Source organism: Augochlora pura, chromosome 8 (genome assembly GCF_028453695.1).
Source record: "Augochlora pura isolate Apur16 chromosome 8, APUR_v2.2.1, whole genome shotgun sequence".
NCBI lineage: Eukaryota > Metazoa > Arthropoda > Insecta > Hymenoptera > Halictidae > Augochlora > Augochlora pura.
The window spans coordinates 1092300-1116901 of NC_135779.1; the positions used below are offsets into that span (position 1 = coordinate 1092300).

General features: G+C 46.5%; 2 protein-coding genes across 10 annotated transcripts in view; one reads left to right on the forward strand and one right to left on the reverse strand.

Annotated features, from left to right (window-relative positions):
- The window catches only part of LOC144473967 (uncharacterized), a 39328-nt gene extending 25480 nt beyond the window's left edge, over positions 1-13848 (reverse strand). For 2 of the 3 annotated variants that reach the window (XR_013494675.1, XM_078188332.1), the window contains exon 1: positions 11167-12068. The gene's annotated coding sequence lies outside the window, so the exon portion shown is untranslated. Of the gene's footprint in view, positions 1-11166; positions 12069-12285; positions 12509-13636 lie in introns of those variants that run through there. The other variant, XM_078188333.1, reaches the window with a different exon arrangement.
- Positions 13849-15818: 1970 nt separating this feature from the next.
- On the forward strand, positions 15819-24495 carry LOC144474214 (uncharacterized). 7 transcript variants are annotated; one of them, XM_078188875.1, is made up of 5 exons: positions 15819-16205; positions 17397-17460; positions 18412-18844; positions 20272-20667; positions 20741-24495. In XM_078188875.1, the coding sequence occupies exons 3-5, from the start codon at positions 18516-18518 to the stop codon at positions 22377-22379; spliced, it is 2364 nt and encodes a 787-aa protein (XP_078045001.1). In that variant the 5' UTR covers positions 15819-16205; positions 17397-17460; positions 18412-18515; the 3' UTR covers positions 22380-24495. The 7 variants fall into 7 exon arrangements, with proteins under 7 accessions (XP_078045001.1, XP_078045005.1, XP_078045003.1 ...); XM_078188876.1 differs by lacking the exon at positions 15819-16205 and adding an exon at positions 18127-18223 and having other exon boundaries at positions 16594-17460; XM_078188879.1 differs by lacking the exon at positions 18412-18844.
- Positions 24496-24602: the final 107 nt, after the last annotated feature.

Genomic DNA, 24602 nt, shown 5'->3' on the forward strand with positions numbered 1-24602 from the left:
CCCCCCCCCCCCCCCCTCCCTTGGATCACTGGGGCGGAGTAATGCATTTTTCTTTCTACGAAAGTGGGAACTACGACGACCAGATTTAAATAACGATTGCCTCCGGTTCGTTGTCGGTAACAAGAGTTTTCTACGATTTCTAAATAATAATATTCAATGGAAAATTGCAGACGATCTCACCGACAGTCTCGCACATTTTTAGAATGATTTTGATAGTCTAATTGAAAAAATCGACGAGGCACAACGCGTTCCACTCTTTCTCATCAACGGCTCAATCAACCCCGTCTACAACCAGCGCCGTTCAATAAAAATTTCTGCATAAAGCCCGAACACACGGAGAATAAAGTTTTTCAGCCCATGCTCCAATTAATCTTGCTGTAATAAATTCTGAAAAAATGCCGATTCTCCCGACGACTCGACGATCCTTCTCGCGGCAGTTTATCGATTCGATCCAATCACATTAATCTGGCACCGGGTTGCCAGCTGACCCGCGGCAACTCCAAACACGGTCAAATAAATATTTAAAAAGATTTTTTTTATAAAACGCGAAACAATTTGGTGCTCACATACGTACGCTGATCTCCGGCAAAATGCGGATCAATCCGCGCGATTAATTTATACTCGGCACTGCGAGGAATAAAAATCGAATCGTTGCGTCGCGGGCATCCATTAGATAAATTAGCGACGATAGGATGGAAAATTGAAAAATATAGGAAGCGCGATGCGGGCAACGTGATTTCTTCTAAACGAAGTTCCGGGACGGACGCGCCGCGTTGCGCATCCACGGAAAGCCATAAATTCCGATTTAACGCGATACTAAAGTGCCGGTGGAAAAGATGGCGGCGGGATTTCGTTGGTTTTCGGAGGCGCGAGAAAAAGCAGGGAGAACACGCGTTCGGACACGCGTTTACACGTTTGCAGATTCACGGGCGGGGGGGGATTTATAGGAGAGCAAATGGAAGGTTTGCGGTGCGCCGGGGCTTCGTATGATTAAATGTTACAGCGGAACGGGCGACGGGCCGGACAGCCAGCCCGGCCGCGCGGGGAAAGACAGTAATTATACGATAACAATCGATATCTAATTTTCCCCGCCGTCGTGCCAACCAAGGCTGAACTATGCCTGGCTGCGCGTTAACACACGAAAACGAAGAAACGACGCGTTTAATCTCCGGTTCCCCGTAACCGCAGCCAGATCGAACACGACCGCAAAATACACCTGTAATTCGATACACTACATCCTGACTGGCAGATGGAGGTGTTCGCCGTTTTCGCCCTCGCCGGCGAACAGCCAGGTAAAAACGTGGCTGAAAGGGAGACAGGAAGCACTCGGAAGACGGAAAACAACGAAAAGACCGGTGGTGTGGGCGGACAGCCTGAAAGTTTCGTTTTCGCCTAACGCGCCGCCGCCCCTCCCGCGGATGAATCCAGACGTCTACCCCGTGTCGGCTCTCGGCTCTCGTCATTCGGACGGTTTTCTTGTGAACCACGCGAAGAATACACCCATCTCCTGGCGGTTTCACGCGAACGCCACACCCCCGTGAAATTATTGTGCTCCCGCTGAAGTTTCAAACACTCTCGAGTCTCCCCCGAGGGGGATTACACCACTTTAAAAATTGCGGCGGATCTTTTTAGCCTAAGTGATAGAGCGCGGAGTCGCAGGAAAAGAGACAATGCTCCACGGCTGTCCCTCCTCCAAGAGTTCTACAATTACTTTCAATTCGACGGATTCCGATGTACGGGATATAACAGTCGACGATATCTCGTTCTCGGGGAACGAGAAGCGGTGGACCGCTGTTCCAGCGACGCCGTTTCGTTGTTGGAAAATTAAAAAATACTCCCGCGGACCTTGAGATACGTGCGATAAAAAGCACCCAGCAGATTTCCTATTCAATTCGCGGTTTCTGCCGGCACGGAAAGAGTTACGAAAGACTTTACGGTTCTTTATTTTACGTGTTGCGAGGCGGTCGTAGCGCCGCCATTTTGTCGGACAGGCGAAATTAAAAAATGCTCTAGCGTAGCCTAAGACGGATAGAACGAACGGCTGGCAACAGAATTTCCGTTTCTCTCGTAGCTTTTCCTTTGACAAATAATTGCGGGAACACTGCGACTGCAATTAGGAGTTTCTTTTATTGCTCGTTTCGTCGGGCGACGTCAAAATAAACGATAACGCCAGGTGGAACTTAAATTTTCCAGCGGATTTGCTACGCGTCTCCCCGGCTTCCCCGTGTAGTACCGATTGCCAAAACCGGCGGAAATTCTGGCGACGTAACGGCGGCTGTTCGAGCCGCATTATCGCGGCGCTCGCAAGATATAAAGCCCTAAATCACCGTGGGTTTGAAAACTTTTCGAACGGGCGAATAATAAAATCCCGGTCCGCGGTTGTACATCGTGGCCAGGAGAAAAGAAACTCTCGCGTAAGACCACTTGAGACCGACGTCGGATTAATAAGAAGAGAATACCGAGCGTTACGCGGTCCGACGCAGTTTTATTAGCCATTACCGGAGGGCCACGTTGTTCCGTGGGAATTCTTTTGGATCCCTTTTGTCCGCCGCGTCACAATGCCGTTACGCCGGTGTGGTAAGTAATCGCATTGTTCTACGGGAACATGTCCGTCGACGGAGAGAGAGAGGGTGTGTGAGAGAGAGAGAGAGAGAGAGAGACGACTTCGGAGCTCCTCGCGGCCCATGAGTCTGTGAGTCAATTAATAGCGCGGCGGTTCGAGACAAAAGAAATCTTCCTCGAGCCGAGCTGCCCCCGAACCGTGACCTACCACCTAGGGGGTTGTAAACAAAAGCGGGTCGGCAAACAAAGTTGGTAGCGAAGGCAAACACGATACACCACCGCCCTTCAAAGTGTCGCGCCGTAAAGTTGAAGTGCAAGGTACAAGTTCAACCCTCCACCCCCGGCGACCTTCGATCCGGCGCGGAAACTAAAAGTATGATACCGGGAATCGAAAATTCTCGTTCCTCGCCTCGAGGACCTCCAATTTTTTGAGGAAATACTTATAGTTTTTAGAAACTGTTCAATCTCGCTCTGTTTGATAAATCGCGTTATTAAAAGCAAAGCTACACTCTATACTACAAACGTGTACAGATAATTGACGGAAAGAGGACACTTGTTTTCTATTAGCTCGCAAGTGCTGGCTAAAAATTAGAAGTATTTGATTTCGTTTCGACAGCTCAAACGACGGAGCAATATTTCTCGAGGGATGAAGGTACGAGGGAGGGAACACGGAAGAAAATAGAGGGCTGTTCGAAAAAAGGAAGAGGTAGAAAAGCATGGGGAGAGAATGCCACGAATTGGACGTAGCAAAGGTGGGCCGAGCCCCTTAGATTCGCAGGACAGTGGCTCGAAAAGTGGCTGCGAACTGTTGTAACGTATGTGGACGTTTTCCACGGCAAGTTCAACGATAAATCTTCCCTTATCGAGGCTCGCGTGTCCGCGCGCGAGCTCCGCAACACGCGCGCGCGTGTGAACACTCGCGGAGACACACGGTCGCGCGCGCGAGACGCGGAAGAGAGAGCGAGAGAGGGTAGACGCGTGAATGGACAGGCCCCGAGGAGCGAGAAACAGCGGAATCTGTTACGCCGCCGGCACGAGATCTCACCCCCGACGCCGATGTGGAAATAATTTCAGTTATGAAGTCGTTCATCGCCGGTTCCCTCTCAATAACGAATCTCCTCGACGCGCAACATGCCGGCACAGGAAAATTCCTGTGCGAACTGCCACGGATTTCGATGGTCCGTCCTCCCTTGCTCTCTCTCTCTCTCTCTCTATGAGAGAGAGACTCTCTCTCTTATTCCGGACCGACTCGCATTTTACCCGCCCCTCTCGGGATTTCACCGAATTAAGTTTGATCTCGGTGGAAACGATCGTGTCTCGTTGACATAGTTTCTCCGTTTCTGGCCGGACACGCTCCGGGCGACTTGCAGCGCTGTTGCTGACATTATCGGGCCGATTTTTCGGAAGAGAACTTCTCGACTTTCCACTCGATTTCACCGAACCCACTGTCCCGGGCTGCGAATTCGCGAGCAAAATTTTGCTCGATCAATTATGCGAAATTCTAGAACATCCCCTCGAAATACCGGATTACAAAACTCCTCGATTTATAATTACTCGTCATTTTTTATGATTATCATAAATTGTGTAACCTCTCTGATAAGATTAGGTTCTCTAATTATTCCAGATCAACGTTGATGTTTTTAACGGACCCGCGCAAGAACGTTTCGACTTTATAGCAATTTCGTATTCTATCGAATCAAGCCCGCGAATGCGAAATGCTTATGCAGACCGGATTACGCATCAAAGACAAAGTTCCGAATTGGCCGTAAATGATATTACCAGGGGCAGGGTTACCGTGGAGCGTCTAGAAGCCTGCCATTGCTAAAATAACGCGTCCAAACGACCGTGGAGCAGCGTTTAGGTGCACCGTTTTCCGACGAATTAGTTATCGCACGGGAACAGCTCGAAGTTACCACCTTGTCGTGGTCTTCTACATAGCTAATAAGGTTGCCAAGACAGGAGCGCTGATGGACCATTGATTACCTATCAACCAGCTATTAATGTTTACGTTCGAACTATCCGAACTACATGCCCGCCAATATCTCGAACTTGGGCAAGAATTTGCTCTTTACCGCCCCCTCTCTCTCTCTCTCTCTCTCTCTCTCTCTCTCTCTCTCTCGATCGCATCTGAAATTTATCCAACGAATCGAATACTAGACAAAAGCGCGCGGTTGTTTTCGTGGCCGTAGAGGACGAAGATGAGAGAAAGATGGTAAAGGAGGCAACAATTTCGGAATCCCGTGGACTCTAATGTTCCCGGGGATCAGATCGCCGAGTCAGAAAGGATGGACTTTAAAGAAACGACGAGACAGCTGCACAGCCACCTCGAAGAAACGATTTGATGCGGGGATAAAGCGGTTAGGCCCCTATCCGTCCTCCATTCCACGGTCTTCTCATCCGTGTTTCTCGGTCCTCTTGCTCGGTCGGTGCTATCCGTGGCTTTTTCTCCGTTCGAATGGGAGGGAGATGTGTATCTCTGAAAATAGGATTGGTGCGGCACGCATTGTGCCGAGGACACTGTCTCTCCACCTACCCTCCTTCGTATTTATAGTCCTCGGCTTTTCCGCCGTGCTTCGCGCCCTACGACCGCTTAATTCGACCGCTCGCAAGAATACAATCCTCTCTCTCCGCTCCTCACGGCTCCGCTCCGCTCTGTTCCGTGCCGTGCCGCGCCGCTTCATTCCGCTCCGCTCCTCTTCGCTCCTCTTCGCTCGCGAAAGAACACGCCGTGAATGGTTCTCGCAACGAGAAACCTGGGTCCAGGTGGAACCAGCTACTCGTGTCACTTTTGTGGCCTTTTAAGGCACTCCGTGGGGATCCGGGAATAATTCACTCCCCCCCATTGACGCGTCATCCTCGTGAAAACCACGGAGGATTCTCGGACTTCCAGAGTCGTCTGCTCCCAGATTCGAAGGAGGCAGCAATTAAGAAATGCTAAAGGAAGGACGCGAATCCGAGCAATTAGTTTCTCGTGAAATTTCATAGAGCTCGGAAGTGAGCAAACAGCTTTTCAGCCGCTATTTTTTCGTACTTGACAACCGAGCCATCGTCCCGCTGAAACAACAAAATCTTTAAATAACTGAAGAACTCTGTTCCGCTCTATTCCACCTCTGCTCATCGGCTACGGCTACTCTCTCTCTCTCTCTCTCTCTGCTCTTCCTCTCTCAGATCCCGTAGACATACAATTCTCTTTCTACACTTATTCATAATGCAAATCCACGGTTATCAATTTATAGCTAGCCGCGTCCTTCGTTCTACCCCGCGGGTCTACTTAAACCGGTCGCTTAATAAGACTCTCCTGACGGACTCCCGAATCAAATCCTTAATTAAGCTCTCGACTATCTCCGCTCCCTCTCCACACCCCCCGCCTTCCCATTCTCCTTTTCTCTTTGCCCGAAGCTTCGACCCGCGGAAATGCTAAATGCGTAAACGCCACAACAAAATTCTGCAGCACGGAATCTGAATTATTCGGCGGAGAGCTTGCCACAGACCGGACAAAGGTGTGGGAATATCGTCCGTGCCACCGGATCGTAATTTTGTTAGAAAATACGGTCGCGTTTGCTGTTTTGCATACTGTTCTCAGCGAAAACGATTATCGAGGATACCATTCTCTGGAACAGTGTCACACAATTCTCCATTGTATTGCAAATATTTCAGGCAATAATATTCAATTTTTAGTTCATTTAAATTCAGTTTCAAGAAAGATAAGAAAATTTCTTAAAAATTACCACAAATTGGAACCCTTGTAAAATCTTTGGAAACTTTTTTCCGCGATTGTATACGCCATGGATTTGAAGATCGAAGTCCCCTCTTTACAACGATACCCTAAAACTCGACCCACGATTTTTTCTAGCCGTTTCATCGAGCTCCGAAGGAAAGGTCTACCACCGCCTTCACCGAATTTGCTTCTCATTTTTCTGCAATAAAACGGCGAGAAAAAATTGTACATCAAGTTTTATGGGCTCGTTGTAAAAAGGAAGCCTATACGTTGAAATCTGTGATAGTCACGGTTCGGTGAAAAATGTTCAGTGCTTTCGATCGCATCGGATTTTATATAATTTATATTGTAAAGAGCGAAAGGGTGTCGGGAATTTCTGAAAAATCGTAAATCCAAAGTTGAAATATTAATGGGAACAAGCGTGTACGCTCGAAACGTTAATCTATAAACTTGTGAATCATGTTCCCGGTCGGTTTGCAAGTCGGTAGCCGCGATAAATGCTAAACAAAGAAATCGGGCGCCCTTTGGGTCCTCGCCGGGCATAATTCATCCGAGAGAAAGACAAACGGGTCTGCTCGAGCGTAGCAGGGCTGTATAAAGCTACGAGAAAAAGTTCCCGGCACGGTATTAAACTAAACTAAACTGTCCGGGGCCGGGGCGTTTTCTCCTGCGTCCCTGCGTCCCCCTGCGTCGCCCCTGTGGTTCGCGTTCTTTTCGCCGGGCATTTGTGGCCCATTTTCACAGGCCACGGTTTTTAATGCGGCCGCTCGCAAGGAATACCTTTTCTCCAGCCATGAGGAAACTAATCGGAACACCGGTGGAGAGAGAACGGGAGAGAAAAATGGATGAGGAGAGAGAGAGAGAGAGAGTAGGAGAGCGAGTGCGTCCATCCGTGGACGCGCAGCGCCGCCAGGTGCGTCGTGATTTACCACCGAGCGCTGGAAGTCGATCGAGTCGACGGTTCAGAAAGTGGCTGGGTAGAGACCCGGGAATCGGTCCCCTCCGTTATTAAAATTTCTCACGAGTCTCTCTTTCTCTCTGGACGCCTCCCCTGCCGCCCCTGGCCGGTCTCCATCGGCCACCGTCGGCCTTCATCCCTCTTTATGAACGATAAAGCTCCGGTACGAGGAGAAAATGCGACTGCCGCCGATAATCGTGCTTCGCAACGGTCTTCTGTTGTATCAGGGATCGAGAGAGAGAGAGACTCTACTCTCTTCTCTCCCTTTTTCCCTCGCCGCGAAATCGATTCGGAAACAACGTTCGTATTTGGTATCGAGCCGGCCGATCTCGCCTTTCATTGCGGGGGGTGTAAATAAAACCGTCTCCGGGGTTGATCGGACTCGTCGAGAGAAAGAAAAGTCCCGGCAAATGTACCGTGCGGTGCTCGAACCCTCGTGTCGCCGCTATTAGGCTGTTGGACCGTAAATGCCGACTCTCGTCCGCCGGCCTGCAGAGGCTGTTAGCTTTTTAAGTGCTCCACGGACGCGTGTGCTACCCCTTTGTCGATCTTCCGCCCGATTATTGACTCAGGTGACGATTTTCGGATCTCGCCCTATTTCACAGATCGACCGCCATGTCCCACGGATCATTTTCCGCGATACCGTTTGCCCCAATTTTGCATCGCCCTGAATTTTTAGCGGCACGGTTATCCGCGGCCGTTCCGATAAATTCAGGATTATCGTTCTGTTATATTATCAGCGAGCGCGTACTCCGAGCGTTTTATCGAACGGAGAAAATTAAAAAATATCCACGTTTACCTTGGGATACGCGCGGTAAAATTCTCGCTACAAAATTTCCACCTGCTTCATGGCTTTTCCCGGAAGAATTGCTCGTGGTTCATGCGAGTATTGGCGTCTTCTCGATTCGTTTAATATCGAGCTTCATCTCAACGAAACCGCACGGACTAATTTCGTGCAGCGGACGAAAATGTTCTTGCCAATGTCAGTCCGATCGTCGGTTCCGTGGATCTCGTCGTCGAAGTTTAATTGATTTAAAGAGACGCTAATCTAACGCTCAGCCGTCACATTCCGTGGAAAACCGTCAGATAATTGATAGGAGCGTTAATAGCTGTTTGTATCGCGAGATGTCCACATAGTTTCGAACCGTCTACGCTGTTAAAATTAGACGTCGGTGAACGTGGAACGCTAAGCCGATGTTGTTTTCCGTGTTTCGTCGCGCGGCGACGATTTTAGAACAGACGATAACGCAACGGCCCGAGAAAGAAAGTTCGAAGTGTAAAATATGAAGAGAACGACGGCGCATAGTGTCGGCATTGAGCGTAAAATAGGAAGGGGACGGTGTAGAGACGAGTTGTGAAATGAAATGGAATATTTTTCTCCGGAGCGTCGCCATTTTGTCAGGTCTACGCTCCCTTTTTATGTAAAAAGCGATTCAGATCGCTGGGAATCAGACTGATTATCCACTTGGAAGTTCGGAGCCCTCGATGAGAGAGGAAAAGAGAACGAAAGAGAGAGAGAGAGAGAGAGAAAGAGAGCGAAGGAGAGTGCACCGCTATTGAAGGTATATTTTTCTCAGCATTCTACGCGGCGCGGTGTATAGACGCTATTATAGATCGATTTTCTATCTATAAAAATTGCACTAGTTTATTAAATGTTGATCGCGCCGGTATCGTTTCAGGAAAGTCATACTCGCCGGTCTTCTGCATAAAAATGCAGAAAATTTCTGAACAGGCGTGAAAGTTTGAACGAAATATTTACGTCCTAAGTTATCGTTTTTTCGAGCTCGTTGCACAGTTTTGCACCGTATCTTTTTCTTATTATTTAATGCATCGGAATCTAGTTGCTAAAGTATTCCTAATAAAGCGATAGAAACTCTAGCCCTCTTTACCAAGCATTTCTGACGGATTCTACAAATAAGGTAGGCCTCTGTCGTCAACGAGAAAATGTTCTGCATCAATTAAATGGGCAATTAAAACGACAGACGGTCGATTCCTTTGATCCAATACGTTCCTCCAGGTGTAGACCACGTTTGATCCCCCCATTAACCCGCGCCACCGCAATATTCCGCGCGGCGCAGCGATTTCCTTCCCCATGGGCCGCAATTACGGGCATCGCCGGTCATTAGAGACGTATCAATTGTCGCGAGCAATTCGGAAAAAAATCATCGGGCAGAAAAGCGTGCACGGTTCGCTGGCTTATCCGTCGGGCGCCGTGAGGGATCGCGATTCGAACTGTTGAATACATCGGCGGGGGATCGCGGCTCGGTCCGAAGTTCATAATTAATTTCCCCGTATCGACGGGGGCACACCACTTCTAATCCCGTTAACTCTCGCGCGGCGACTACGGTAATGAAATGCACCCTTACTTTACCCCCTTCACGGGATATTACTATTTTTCCCTGCCGATGGAGACTGCCCCCCCCCCCCCCCCCGGTACCGAAATACTCGCGCGCCGGTTATTAACAGGCGGCTTATATTGCCCTGGCCCCGGGTATTAAGTACGCGACGGTATGCAAGTCTTGGCCCCGGCGTGTTACCGATCCCCCCTCCTCCTCCACGGCCGCGGAATGAAATTTTGGTTGGTGCAAGTCTGACGGATATGTGGCTGGCCTCGTCGAGGAACCGTTGAAATTTAACGATGTCGCGACGCGCCGGCATCGAGAACGGGATGCGACGCGACGCGACGCAGCCGTGTGTATCGGGGCGAGTTCATAAATCATGCGCGCGTCCACTTGCTCGTCGACAAACACTTGCCTGCTCCAGTTCAAATGTCTGATTAATAATGCCCGATGTGTGCGCTCCGCGTCGCAGATTGCCTCTGTTGTCCCGCGAACAACATTTAATATCGCGAGAACTTTCCGCCGAGCTCCTTGCCTCTATACCACATCCCCGGCTCCGCTTCAAATTTTCTGCCCCGAATTTCGCCTACCGAGAGCCTTTTCGCCCGGCATCCGAAATTCGATCGATTTTTTTTCCATCCGATCGCCTGGAGTGGCAGGAACTTACAAAGCCCCCGGAGGATTTTACATTGACCGTCAGACGGTGCTTCCTTTTAATTACGCTTGTAACCGCTCGTTATACATTTTAAAAAGTGTTTACCGTGAACTCGTTTATCATTTTTAGTGCAACAATCTCAAAAGAGACCCGCATTGCATCGAAGGGGTGAAATATTTTCGAAAGTACTGATTGTTGAGCCATTAGTCTTTAGATTACTCCTGATGCAACGGTTGAATAATGATATTTTAATGCTCCGGGTTAGAAACCAACCCGGATACCATTGTCAAAGTTACAAAACAAATGGCAATCTATCGGTCTCATTCATTCGAGCTATCTTCAAAATTCAAATTCGTATATGATAAGAGCAATTTGATTTATTCTAAACATGAAAGGTCTAATAATTCGGTGCTAGTCGTGTGGTACATTTGTTTTATCGTCGCGAGTGTCCCCATCGTACAATATTCGAAACTATGCGATTCAAACGAGGTCCGGCCTAATTAAAACGATTGCATTAACGTTTTCGACCGTGCAGATATCGTAATTATTTCGTTTGAACGGTTCTCGAGAACCGAGCGTGCCCTTTGACGCGGGCCAACGGTATTTAATTCAAACCTGCAAATTATATCGTCATCGATTTCGCTGGCCGGAATAACGTTCTACACGAATTCTTCTAAACCCGCTAAATAATGCCGGGCGGCGCAGTAAAGTTTCTAGGCAACGTTTTATCGAATATGTCACGATAAATCACGAGAGAACGCGCGAGACGCTGATAATGTTGCATGCATAAGTCTATTTCGCGCTATTGGCCGGCGTTCGTTCGCTACCGTGTAGTACAGCTGACTCGGACTGGTTACAGTGCGAGTCATTGCACGAGCGAGCGAGCCAGAGCTTATAGTAAAAAGGGGGTTGATGTAACGATGATTGTACTTACACCGACGGACGTGGAGTTTCAGTACGTTTCCCTGGAGTTGTGCACATCGACCTGTGGGCCACCTTTGGTTTTACACACACATGAGGGTTATCGTGGGTCCTGTGGGTCCGATCCCGCTGGAGCGGGTCATCCGTCGTCGTCTCGGATAGGTGATCACCTAGCACACGCACGTTTCACCCGGTCCGGCACAAATAGACTGATCAGGGGAGATAGAAAGGTTTACCGGTCTGCGAAAACGAAACCGAGGAATCTCCCCGAATCACTGTCGCTGACTGGCCACGTGACCGGTCACGGGGAACCCTCGGAATTTGTCTGGGGAGCAGAGGACAAGGCCGTTTTCCGGCACCTAGGCTCTCTGGAGCACGTCAATCGAAGCGCCGGCGGCTGCTGCTGCTACTGCCGTTGATGCTACCTCTGCTGATGCTGCCCGTTGGAAAAAGAGATTCGAGCAGGCCCGACGGTGCATCACGAACGACGGTCCCGTACATACACGCTCGGACCTCGTCCGGATAGACGGCCGAATGGAAAAAGTTAAGGACGTACTTTTGCCGCGGCGAGAGAAACTAAAACAAAAGGCGGGAGGGGTTGCGCCGATGGAACACAGCCGGTCGGACAAGGAGGGACAGTGAAACGGATCAGGGATAGAGAGACAGAGAGAACGAAAAATAGAGAGGAAGAGAGAGAAAGAGATAGAGAGAGAGAGAGAGAGAGAGAAAGAGAGAGAAGGAGGAGAGGACGAAAGACCGCGGTTTCTCCCTGAGATTTCGAGCTGCACTGCAAACGGGAACAGTCAGTCCTCACTGAATCGCAGTTTGGCTACGTACTCGCGGCTGAGAGACTTTCGGGTCTGCGCAGTTGCTCGCTCACCATTTCCACCACCATCCCCGCTCTCAGTGCCACCACCACCATCGACACCGACCACCACCACCATCGCCGGCTGCTGCCCGACGCCGCCACCACCACCACCACCACCACCATCCCACTAACCCCAAACCTCCATGGCTCCTCTCCTCCCTCTCAAGTCTCGACTCCAACCCTAACCTGCAGCCGAGGCAGCGCCCTAACTCCGCCTGGCGAAAGCTCCAAGCCACGCGTGAACATGAGATTATTCTTACTCACCGAAAATTACTACCAACAAAGTTAGCTTCGAGATTAAATCTGCGTGCATGTGTGCCGCCATGTATGCAGTCGGTCACAATAGTGCACCCCCTTCCTCCCACCTAGACGCAACCGGCTCCGGAAGGCTTCCTTGATTCATGGGAGATTTGTGTTGTGGCAAATGTCTCGGGACGGTCCTCGAGACTCGAACAGCTGCCGTCACGACTAATTGGACCATTGCATTCTGTCGATAAAACACAAATTTGATAATACTTTTTTTTTTATTTCCAAATCATTGGAATCGTTTCGTCAAATTGCATGAAATTTAATGTATAAATAACGCTTAAGCTGCGTGTATTTCTTTCTATATTAAATCATTGGAATTACCGTAACAAACTGTCCCAAGTTTTAAACTAAACTGCGATGCGATAATATTTCTATTTTAAATCTGCAGACGAACAGAAACATTTTTCATGCTGGATATGAGAACCAGGGGACTAAATGGATGCACCGTTCAGAATAAATACAACTACTCTAATAGCGTGATCAATGGCTAGAATATTAAAGTTCACCGCTATATTTACTCGAAAATATTAGTACACGTGACGTTGACTATTCTGAGATGTTTAATGGTATTCTTTTTACCGCGCAATGACTTTGAGGTTAAATCATAGCGTAAAATCAGCTGCAAATTCTTCCACGTCTACGTGTAACGTCTGGAATGTTGGAGAACGATTCTGGGAACACTTAGCTGTTCACACCTTCGCCCTACTCCTACGTGTTAAGAGCTTTACGGTCATAGCGGAAGTTTGGCTTCTGTCGAAGTCGAAAGAGCCGTGTTTACGTGTTTCGCATTAATGCTTATGTTAATAGGTGGCGCTAACTGTATTTCTTCGAAACGGTGGCTTTGAATCGTTAAATCGTCCGATCGGGCGGAATTCGATGAAAAATGTTCCCGGGCACGGAGATAAAAATGATGGGAAATAAAAATCACGGGAAACCGCGAGCAATCTCTGTCGCAAGAAATTTGCCGTGGTGAAAGAAAAAGAATGTTCGCCAAAGTCACGCTTTCCAAAGTTCGTTGCTCCGTACATGTTGTCTCCGCACATTCTGCGGAACGTTGGCCACGCGCCAAAGTCATTCTCACATAATTTCAGGGGAATATAAGCGCCAAAAAATACACGAGACTTATGACTGTAATTCCGCTATAAATCCATAAACCAGAAGAATAATTGCGGGCGGCGTTCTTACAAATGAAACGTTAACGTGACCGGGCTTAATTAAATGTGATAGGTTCACGTGATAGCGCCGTCGCTTTAACTCACCGAGATGGCTGAAATATACCTTTGGAAGGATACGTGTATATATTTACCTTCACTTCGTTGATGATGATGTGATAATGCGAAATCATGCGTTCCGCTAATTAATTAGGAGACAACGTATGTCCGTGTTGCGAAGCGAAAATAATGGAACATAATTTATTCGTTTCGTCTAATCCGTGTATCCAATGATAATAATAATATTCGCTCGCCACTTTTCCGGTGAACTAACGTTGGGAAAGATAGCGACGCTCTTTTTACTAACGGAGAAAACGTAATGTTATCTGATGCAATTGGCACATCGGCGCCATCTGCCGGCGACCAAATCAACCGTGTAATTTGATCGAACGTCGATAAAAGATATCGTTCATCTTTTTGCCACGTTCACAAAGGTTTCGATCACTTTCAAATAAACACGGTAAAAGATGCTTGTTATACTAAATTTATACAGTGAACTGTTCAAAAACGTGTCAAATTAATATCTCGAGAGACTGAGTAATTGCGCATCGGAGATATAATACGGGAAATAATTGGGTTCGTTGTTAATGAGTATGTAGAATATTAATTTATGGAGTATCGAATATTGCAGTATTATATATTCATAGATTTTCATTGTGCGAACACAGGTCCACCATCTATAATGCGAATATTAATACAGAGGTCTTTTATCTTTAGGAACAAGGCAATGCAAAGTCAATGGTAGAACTTTTAAACGTTGATAACAAGATTACTCAATCATGAATAAACAGCATGATATTCGACGTAAATAACATTTATGTGCGTAGAAAGACTTGTACAGCGTGCAAGACACGTGGTTAAGTGTGCGCATCGATAATTCCTAATGTTTTATCACACCATAATATTTTTAACGTAGACTGAACGATTCTATCGAAGATCAACGTAGTAAATCGAATTTATCTATGTGTCTGCTTTATGCGTCAGCAACGAAAACGATTCAAAACTGTTTCAGTTATTTAAATACATAATTTTCGTTGCAATCAAAATCTGTAATACGTTTCATTCGATATTTCATAATTCTTGGTGTCTATGCTCCGTTAAACACAGCACCGGAACTTCCAGTTTGAATTGTGGAACTGCAAAGTTGCTGAAAATTGCGTTGCACGCCGTTGGCGTCCCATCGGTTTCATGGTGCTCGAAAAAAGGTTAAGCCAAGCTGTTCTCGTCCAAAGTGGGAAATTAATCTCGGGCGATAATTCAAAGCCACGTTAATGGGGAACCTAATGTCAATTGCAAAGTTAATCGATGCAAGCGCGTTCTCTCTCTCTCTCTCTCTCTCTCTCTCTCTCGCTCTCCCTCACTCTAGCATTAGCCACCGAGAGATACGAGTGGGGTTGGCAGGTCGTTGTTCCTAGTCAAGATCATGAGATCCCTATTCCCGACATTTCGCAATGCTGGCGTAATGCCTGACCTCCGCTTCCAATTCTGCCGAATGCAATTCTTCAGAATTCGACGTGCTGCACTCATCACTCAATCACGCATTGACTACGTGAACAAACGGTTTCAGACGCACGAGTGACACGTACCATATCCAAGCCATATCGATTTCCCATTGTCCTCCATAGGCATCGACTATGCATACACATCCGCCGTATTATGCTGTATTATGTCGATTCACGCAAAAATAACGCATTATCATAATTGCCTTACCAGAATCTCGTAGTATCACGAGTTTTTAGGTTGGAATCAATTTAAAGTATAGCCTTACATAGTTTTAGTCAGATAACGAATAATTTATTCGTTCTGATACCACTAAAACGCTTGAAACAGGTAGTTAAGATTTCCATAGCACTGTTCAATTATGGCGAACGTCAATGTTGATTACAATTCATTACCAATTCTCTACTTTATCGACTACATATACATGCATACGTTTCGACACACCTACTACGTGATAATTCATAACTGATATCTTGCTTATTCTATTTCGTTTCCTCCTATCAGCAAAATTCTTTCTACAAAACAATCGTTTTAAAGCACCGAATGATTTAAAATATTTTTCAAAAAATCAATTGTACAATCGTAAAGTGGTAAATAAAGTGGCCGAGGTAAAAGTTTTGAAGAAGGATGCTGTGGTGTTCAAAGAGCACTCAATTTTTTAATTATATACGTTCGCACGACTGAATTGGTCGCCCCATCTCTCGGTCCGGTCCTAACCTAAGTTGTGCACCTTGAACATACACACGCACACGCACAGGTGTAGGCGTGTGTGAAATTCGTATAAGCGCAAGGAGAAAATACGCGTAGCTCACTGCTGTTCGGGATTCGCGAATAAGTACGTGTTATCTAGCGGCAGATAATCCTCGAAGCAGTGATTAACACGTGGAAGGAGCGAGAACGCGAAACCGAATTGTTTTATATGTCTGCTGGACCGAAACGCTAAGTACGAACACTTTTCCGCTCGACATTGGACTCTTAAGACATTACGTATTGCCAAAACTACACCGTCCGATGAAATTGATAGAACGCATGCGCGCATTGTGTCGCCAGTCTCCGATTCAGTGTTAATCGCAATCTCTTCGGCATTCGGTGTTAAAAGTGTCACATGTGCAAGTAATATTTGCAGCGCAGCAACGTAGAAAATCCTACAGGTCATAAGTCAAGGTAAATATGCGCTCGCACTGCAATCCCATTTCCTTGATGCATACGCACATGTATACGCGACATAAAGTACATCGACAGCAAAATAGACACAGCGAATCGATTCATTGATTTTGCAGCGGTCTTTATCGAGTGTGTGATGCACTTCACTGTGTCCAACGAGATCGCGAGATATTGTTAATTATTTCCGGCATATCTTGTGACGCGCGGCTATTGTTCTCGCATTTACATAACGATATAAGCTAATTGACAGCAAGTGTTGGCGATAAAGATAAAGTAATGTCAGCAGATTTAAATCCTTGTTAACTAATTCATCGATATACGCAAGTTGGATCGTGATGCGATTAAAACAAAAGCGACGCGACTTTGGAAAGGGTTAGTTTAAAAGCGCATGCGTACCTGGCGTGTACATGATTCTTGAAATCGTGTTATATTAACCCCTTAGCGATTGAAGTACAAAAAAAACACATTTGAAGTAATTAGTGACCAGAAATTGATCGTATCGATAGCAATAGTAATTATTTATTATCTTACAAGAGCAGTCGGTTTTAAAGAATAATGAATATTTTTTCAAAAACAAAGGAGGTTATGGTTCGCAACACGGGATCGTATCGTGGCACAGTGGCCAGAGGGCGGTAAATCTTGGACAAACAAAAATATTTTTACGTTGACCTTTTGCTAATACATACAAATTTAATTCTTAAAATATAATTCGGATATTTATCATATATTTTCGTTCTGTTACAGAATTCAATTGTAACGTTAATATTTGTAACAGCACATCTGCTACGATATTTTTGTAAAAGGCAAACCTGCATTGTTACGAAAACGTAGCAGGTTGTTAACTCGGTCGAAGACACGTCATTGTAGAGTTGAAATTGAAAAATTGGATGTTGACTACATATTACCGCTTTCTAGACCATTACGCGCGATTTGGTCGTTCGTTTTATTGAATGAAAGTTGCGTGAATTGGATGAGAGTCAAAAACACCGGGCACACATGTGTGTGACGGTTAGTGAGACGGAAAGGAGGGAGGTAAATATAACACCCCGTTGAAGACGCGCGTCACGAGACGAATGCGACGCAGAAAGAACGAGAGTGCGCGTCGGTAGGCTTTACCCTGACCTCGGTCAGACAGACGGTTTAATTTAACCGGGTCCCAGTAAACTCACAGTTCAATCTATCTTTGCCCAGTGTCACGATCGAATCCAGTCAGCGTTTAACCTCGCCGCCACGGAACGAACGATCTACCTTTCTGGTATGTACTTCCCATTTTTATCGCAATTCGAATCGCGGTGCGGGTGTCGTTATTCTTTAGCGTTTCCGATCAGCGTCAATGTCGATATTCTCAGGCGATTGTGGTAACAAACGTTCAACAAAGCGTTCGCAGCACTAGGCAGGTAAAAAGATTAAAGGTAGACTTATTCTTTTACAATTATGGGAATCTAACGTCACGGTGGCTGGTACATCGAAACTGCCCGCGCATTGAAAGTAATGTTAGTAATTTTGTTAGAAGCGAAACACGAACGAATTAATTTTAGAATCGACAAAATATCGCCGTGGAACGTTGAATTCGATTATCCATTTAGATTAATCGATTTACACATTTTTTACCGTTCGTATGGTTCGTCGCTCGCGATTAGAATTAATTATATTAATTTCGTTGCTAGAGGATTCGTTGCTTACTATTGCCGTGCTCGTGCAATGATGAAGTGGTTTCTGGCGACCGGATAAAATAGTCACGTTTCTCAGACTGAGTCACCGTTATACTCTAAACATTTGCTATACTCCAATTACTTTATGTACATACATACTTTGCTTATAAATAACAAAAGAATACCGTCACTCTCATACGATGTCACACCTTTATGATAGATGTCAGTCAAAGGATGACTAATACGATGACTAAACGAATAATTTCCAGAACATTCGGACCACTGGCTAACGGTTGAAAATCCGACTCTTGCATTCGCAAACCAGCAGAAAAATCGCGACGTCCTTGCGTCAAGTCACGGCACTTGGTAATATAAAAAGTAATAGAAATTATTAGCGGTGGCATATATTTGCATAAACGTGCCGTATCGGCGTTTACATAATCGCGAACGTCGTACGAGGAGATTAGAGACGGTAACGGTTCTAGAGCAATGCTTAGCGCAGCATCCTTTTTAATATTTCACCGGGAATAGTTGGACGAGCGTTACCATTCCAGACATATAAAGAACCGGGCAAAAATACAGCGGACCATAAGAACGCGGATAAACTCTGCCAGAGGGGCTGGGACGCAACGGGGGGTGAGCAGCATGAATTCTGCTTATGGAAAGGTTTACTGTGGCCTGGATGGTCGAAGGTCGACCCGCTGCTCCAGAGGCTTTCGCCCATATCAGCTTAGGCCCGCCAGATGTTATTTGGCGACTACTCTCCAGAGAAAACCACTACGAAGGGAACCGTCGACATAGATGTTACGTCGGAACGGCTTGGAAAAACCCTGCCCTCGACTTTTACGTCTCATTGGACAAGTTGGATCTACCTGTTAAGGAAGCGACTCGTTTAGTCAACTCTGGTCGTCGCTTAGCGTCGGCCAGGGTTGTCCAGCGGGGACCACGAGGAGGTAGAGTCGCCGGCATAAGCCCGATCCCGTGCAGGTTGGTTATAGCCGAAGCTGTTACCGACAAAGCCCTACTGCTTCGGCACTGAAGTGCCGCCTGCTACCGCAGTCAGGGCTGCTTATGGAAAGGTGGCGGGTTAGAAGGGAAACGATATTTGCAAAATGTCTGAATGCCTCTGAATCCAAATGACCCAATCCTCGCACGCATCGTCGCCGCCGCGTTTCAGTTGGGAGAGGAGGTCAAAAACGAAAGATTTGTGGCGCCAAAGGCGGGGCGACAACGAGAAATACAAGCGTGAATCGAAAAGGGGGGTGGGGACCGCTCAGCTTTTAGGGTGGATAATAATGGTCCAGGCCCAAGGCGAACTACACCCGGCCAGCTAAAAGGGCAGCGAAGCGTGGAGAACACCATTCTGGCGGAAATCCTTCCTTTGCGCTTCATTCGTGAAGTTGACTACTGGCCAAACGCATCGTGGACTGAATCGTGCTTCCAATATCCTCCATATTATCGCAACTATTTTATTTTAAAATACATTTCGGACGATCGCGCGTCACGGAGTTCCCTTTGTCCGCCATTGACGAACGCGAAAATCTTCTCGAACGTGATCCCCCCCCGTTCTAATGAGGATGATTGCGCTTGGAATTTAATGCGTACAAATTACTCCCATTAGTTGCGCGTGTTTGATCGCCGGACCGATCGTAATAGCCGAGGAGTGGGTGGCAGAGCATCGGCTGTGCACCACGATCGCGCGAATAATTCGTCTCCCGTAACGTTTTTGCCGTTTCATTTGAATCCCGTTCGGTTGTATTACCGAGCCGGACGGAGAGACTACTGCGGCAACGTTCCGCGATCTTCTTATCGATCGGTTGTTTGTTGGCGCTCGTGTTTCGCGATAGGAAGTTCGGGATAAATTCAATGATAATAGCGATCCGATGAATGACGAGGAACTTTTTAAATTCCGTTCCGCTGCCGCATTGTGCGAGGAAAGCAGCAGACGGTATTAAAAGGTGCTTTACAGAAACGATTAAAGACTCTGGCTCAACGACCTGTGGCGCCGTGCATTGTTGCACGGAATTACCGACCGTCAATTGCGAACTCTGTTCCTAACTGACAATTGCTCCACTTGCTTGGAGCCATTAGTACTCGCCAGTTATCTTGTTGGTAATGCACTACAATGAGCAGCAACGTTGCTTCGGGTTCGACGTAAACCGCGACACCGGTATTTTTCCCCTCCTTTCTCTGCGCGTACAACGCACAATAACTTGTGCACACTGCACAAGATACAAAAGCTGGCGCATTCAGTCCTCGACAAATTACACGTTTGTCCGCGTCCCTTTTTATTTTGCTCGATCGAGGAAACTGTAATTTATGTATTCAGATCAGAACGGAGAAGTCAATTGTTCTGTACAGCCGCAAAGTTTCAATGAGTGTAGGATTTTAATAAATGCAATGTATTTTCGCAGATATCGCGAGTCCGCCAAGATGTCGGGGATGTTGTTGATGGTAGCCGGTCTGCTGGCATCAACATTGGCCTATAATGGCGAGTTGGTGGAGCAAGAATGCCCGGTGGACTGTCACTGTCATTATTTTCGCGTCAACTGGGTGACCGACTGCTCCGAAAGCAATTTGACGAGCATCCCCTACGACGAGCTCAGTCCTAATGTCTACGTCCTCGACATGAATGGGAACAACATAGCGCAGATCGAACCATTCCCAAATTCAATTAAAATCAGGCGTCTCCAGATGGCCCATAATCGTTTGACCGAACTCAAATATCATTCGTTCGCTGGGCTGACTTACCTCCTTGAGGCTGATTTCTCATGGAACGGAATCACCCACGTCGACTCCGAGGCGTTCAGGTGAGCTCCACTATCGTGAAATAGGAATTTATTAATTTTCTCTTGAAACTAATTTTATTAAATCCTTCAACAGTGACAGTCCAGGCCTCATTACCTTAGAGCTCCAGAACAACCCCCTGGCCGAAGTGCAGGGTTACTTTTTGAACTGTCGCACCCTGCTGTATCTGGACTTGAACTCTTGCGGTATTCGCCACTTGAATACTCGGTTCTTCCACAATACGACCAACCTGAACAAACTCGATCTATCTCACAACCCTCTGGGTAGGATACAGCCAGGCCCATTCGATCATCTTACCAATTTAGAATACTTGAAGCTGAATTCCTGTAACTTGACTTACGTGTCACCCGCCGCATTCGCTCACCTGGAGAACCTGCGCGAGCTCGAGATGGCGGACAACGATTTGCGTACCTTGAGTTGGACCAATGTCCTGGCTTCCTTGATCCGTTTGGAGCACTTGGATATCCGGAAGACCGGAATTGTCAATTTGCCGGGTGATGCTTTCGCTATGAACCTGTACCTGCGACAATTGATTCTCGCTGACAACGAGTTGGGCCACCTGGACGTGGGCAACACTCTGGGTCATAATTTACACAGCCTCCAGTCGCTGGATCTGTCTAATTGCAACCTGCAGGATCGTTTGTCCGAAGAGGCGTTCAGAAACGCCAGCAAGCTTCGCGTACTAAATCTAAGCGGTAATCCCATGTTCGCAGCTGACCTAAGCGCCGTTCTCCGTCACTTGCCGAAGCTTCACAAGCTCTCCTTGAGCAACTGCAGCTTGAAGCGTTTGCCGAACGCCTTCGACGTCTTCGAACACCTGGAAGAGCTAGATATCTCTCACAATCCTCTCTCAGACGCGTTTGTCGGCCTCCTGAATCCTTTGGAGTCCCTAGAATACCTGGACATGTCCTACTGCGACCTTGGTTACGTCGGCAACCACACTTTCTCCTACATGACCACCCTCAAGAAGTTGATATTATCCGGGAACAAGCTACATACTCTGGAGGAGGGTCTGTTCGCCAATCTGACGCGTCTGGAGAGCCTCGAGCTCAATAACTGCGATCTCAAGACTCCGTTAGACCCGAAAGTATTCGGTGATCGCGAGAAGACGGACATAGTCGAGTTGAAACTCAGCGGAAACCCGCTGGAAGTGCCAGAAGACGGCAGCTTCCTATCCAGCCAGCTGTCTAACGTGGAGATCCTCGACCTCAGCAACTGTAATCTGGTGCATCTAAACCAGGATCTATTTGACAATACCAGGAAAATCGCCCAGCTGAATCTCTCTGGCAATAATATTTCGGGAGCCCAGAATTTGGCTTGCTTAAAGAAGTTGCGCGGATTGCAGCATCTGGATCTCAGCAATAACAATCTGAACACCATCAATCCACAGACCATCAAGTCGAACCCTCGTCTTCTGTCCTTGAACCTACTCGACAATCCGTTCGTCTGCAATTGCTCTATCGCAGACATGTGGGACTGGGCCGTGCAGGTAAAGAACGATCTCCACGTATTGGTAGGCAGTCAGCCGGCCAGCTTCGAGACCGGAGCCGCGAAACTGAGAAAGAGTCTGACCTGCACATACGAAGACGAAACCTATCGTAACCTGTTGGACCAGGCGACTGGTGACCAACGCCGACTTCGAAAGGGAGACATGACTCCCGCTCGCACTTGGGCGAAATACGTTCGCGAGTCGAACTGCGGTCACAGTTCATGATATTGGAAGCAATTTCAACAGCCACTGGTGTACGCCTATGAAGACAAGATGCGCAACCGCAAGACCGAGCTTTAACGCATCTCTTCGCAGGCGGTGTGTTCTCGCGACTATTATCCTGTATTTATTATCAGTAAGATCTTCTAATGCATTGAATGTGCAGTCAATCTTCTTGGAACCTTGCTAACAGAGGATTGAGTGCACAACAGATTTTTCTATGGACTTTGTTAGCGTAGTCGTACTATTAGAAATAAGATGAATACGCGCGTATCCGGAAATCGTTTGAACTTTAGTGGAACACGTTGACAAAGTTTGTACGAAAATTTATACCTTACGCAAGATGTCTTATACTCCGGCGATGTGCAACTTTATTTTTATAGATGTAAGAACAAGGTGCATCGATAGTAGTCACGCAGAGACATGTCAGGGTGTTGAAATAGTTTTTATATGCTCCTGAGAGCAAAGTGTATATAAGTTTACTAATCTGTCTTTTAGTAGATGCATCGTTGAACAGATTTGGACTTTGTTCGTTGCATAATTACACGAGGAACGTTCAAAAATAGGCGATCCTATGGCTTCTCAGATCGATCAAGGTGCTGAACGTGACGAAAGGTGCTAATCATCGTAATGATCCTAGTCCTGTACGTGTTGCTAGTCTTTGTATATCAAAACGTCCGAGTACGTTGCTTCCTCGAATTCGTTACCGGAATCTACCCGTTAGTGTTTTCCATTGATCCAGTTCATTATTTTTTTTCCATTGTTCCGAGTACCCGCTGCCAAGGACTTCCGGTTGGCTATAATAACGGTGTCAATCGTTCGGAATAAGGATAGGTTCGTTGAAAACATTAATGACAGTTCAATTTGTCACGCGATCGTACTCTCATTGGTCCATCCCGCGGCGCAGTCCTTGAACTTTAATCTAAGCGGGCAACGGCGCTGGAAATGAAGGCGCGAAATTGTAATTGACGGAGGACACAAATAACAAGAGTGGACAAAGTTTCTCGAGCGGAAGTTCTTGAATTCATGACGAAGTTGTCGAAAATTCTCGAAAGTTGCAGCTCCGTTGCAGCTTCGTCGCTGGCTCATGTAAGCGCGCCGTGATTAACAATTGTTAAGTTGTTGCGTGTGAAGCGACTGATTTCTTTGATTGATATGTCTGAGTATGTCTTCGCGGATGAAAGTTGGCCAGTTATGTCACACTATTTTTGCATTGAATTAAACCGTATTCTCTGTTGTTTGAGATACTTTATTCCTAGGTAGAAATCAGTTGAATATTAATAGGTCTTAGAGTTTGAAAAGTATGTTTTATTCGAAGGAAAATAATTAGTAGTATCTGCCTACTTCGTGTGCTACACCTTAGGTACTAAGGCTTAGTGTAAAGTCCATAACTAACTCACCCGACTTCAGATCCAATTCAGATCCGTTTACTATTTGTTCTCTATTATATATTTATTAGGTTACTATCACTTCAATACGCATTCGCTACGGACAGCGTTGAATCATCGCAAAAGTCTTAATGCTTCCATAAGTGTTAATTTTTTCTCAATTAGAACAATTACAGGAGAACGCTATTGTCTTTTGTTATTAATCATCCATTCAAGACTTTTATCATGCCGTAATCTACTTCTTATCTTTTGTTACTGATCGCACTAAGATGCACCAAGAAACGATTGTTTCCTCAGAGGGTTCTGTTGCGGATGTATACTTAGCACGACAAACACGGGTTTTCTGTGAGGTACCCGACAGGTATCAGAATTGTCTACCCAATTCCTTAAATAGACTGCAGAGATTACGCATTTATAAACCGTACGTCTGTATGGAATAATTAAATAATTGGCGAGTCTTTTATTTGAGGTAAAAATGCAGCGAACACCTCCAGAGAAGAAATAGAGTCCATAAAGATAAAATAAAGATCTATGTTTCCATGACGTTTATTCCGATACGAGATCTATCAATGACGGGAACATTACACATAAATGAGACAGTCAAAATCTTGTCTCGTTTAACAGTAAATTGTAAGTCGCGTTCCTGAGATCAGCACGAGTGAACTCAGCCATCGATGCCATTATGTTCATGAAATGTACAAGACTGTTTAATAAAGGAGTCATTTTTCTTGATACGCGTTCGCTGTCTTGTCTCATGAACTCAAAGACATAGACTTTCTATTCTCCTTCAAAGCCTCTATGTCGACACAATTCAGCGCGTACTGATAACCAGTGTTTTAGT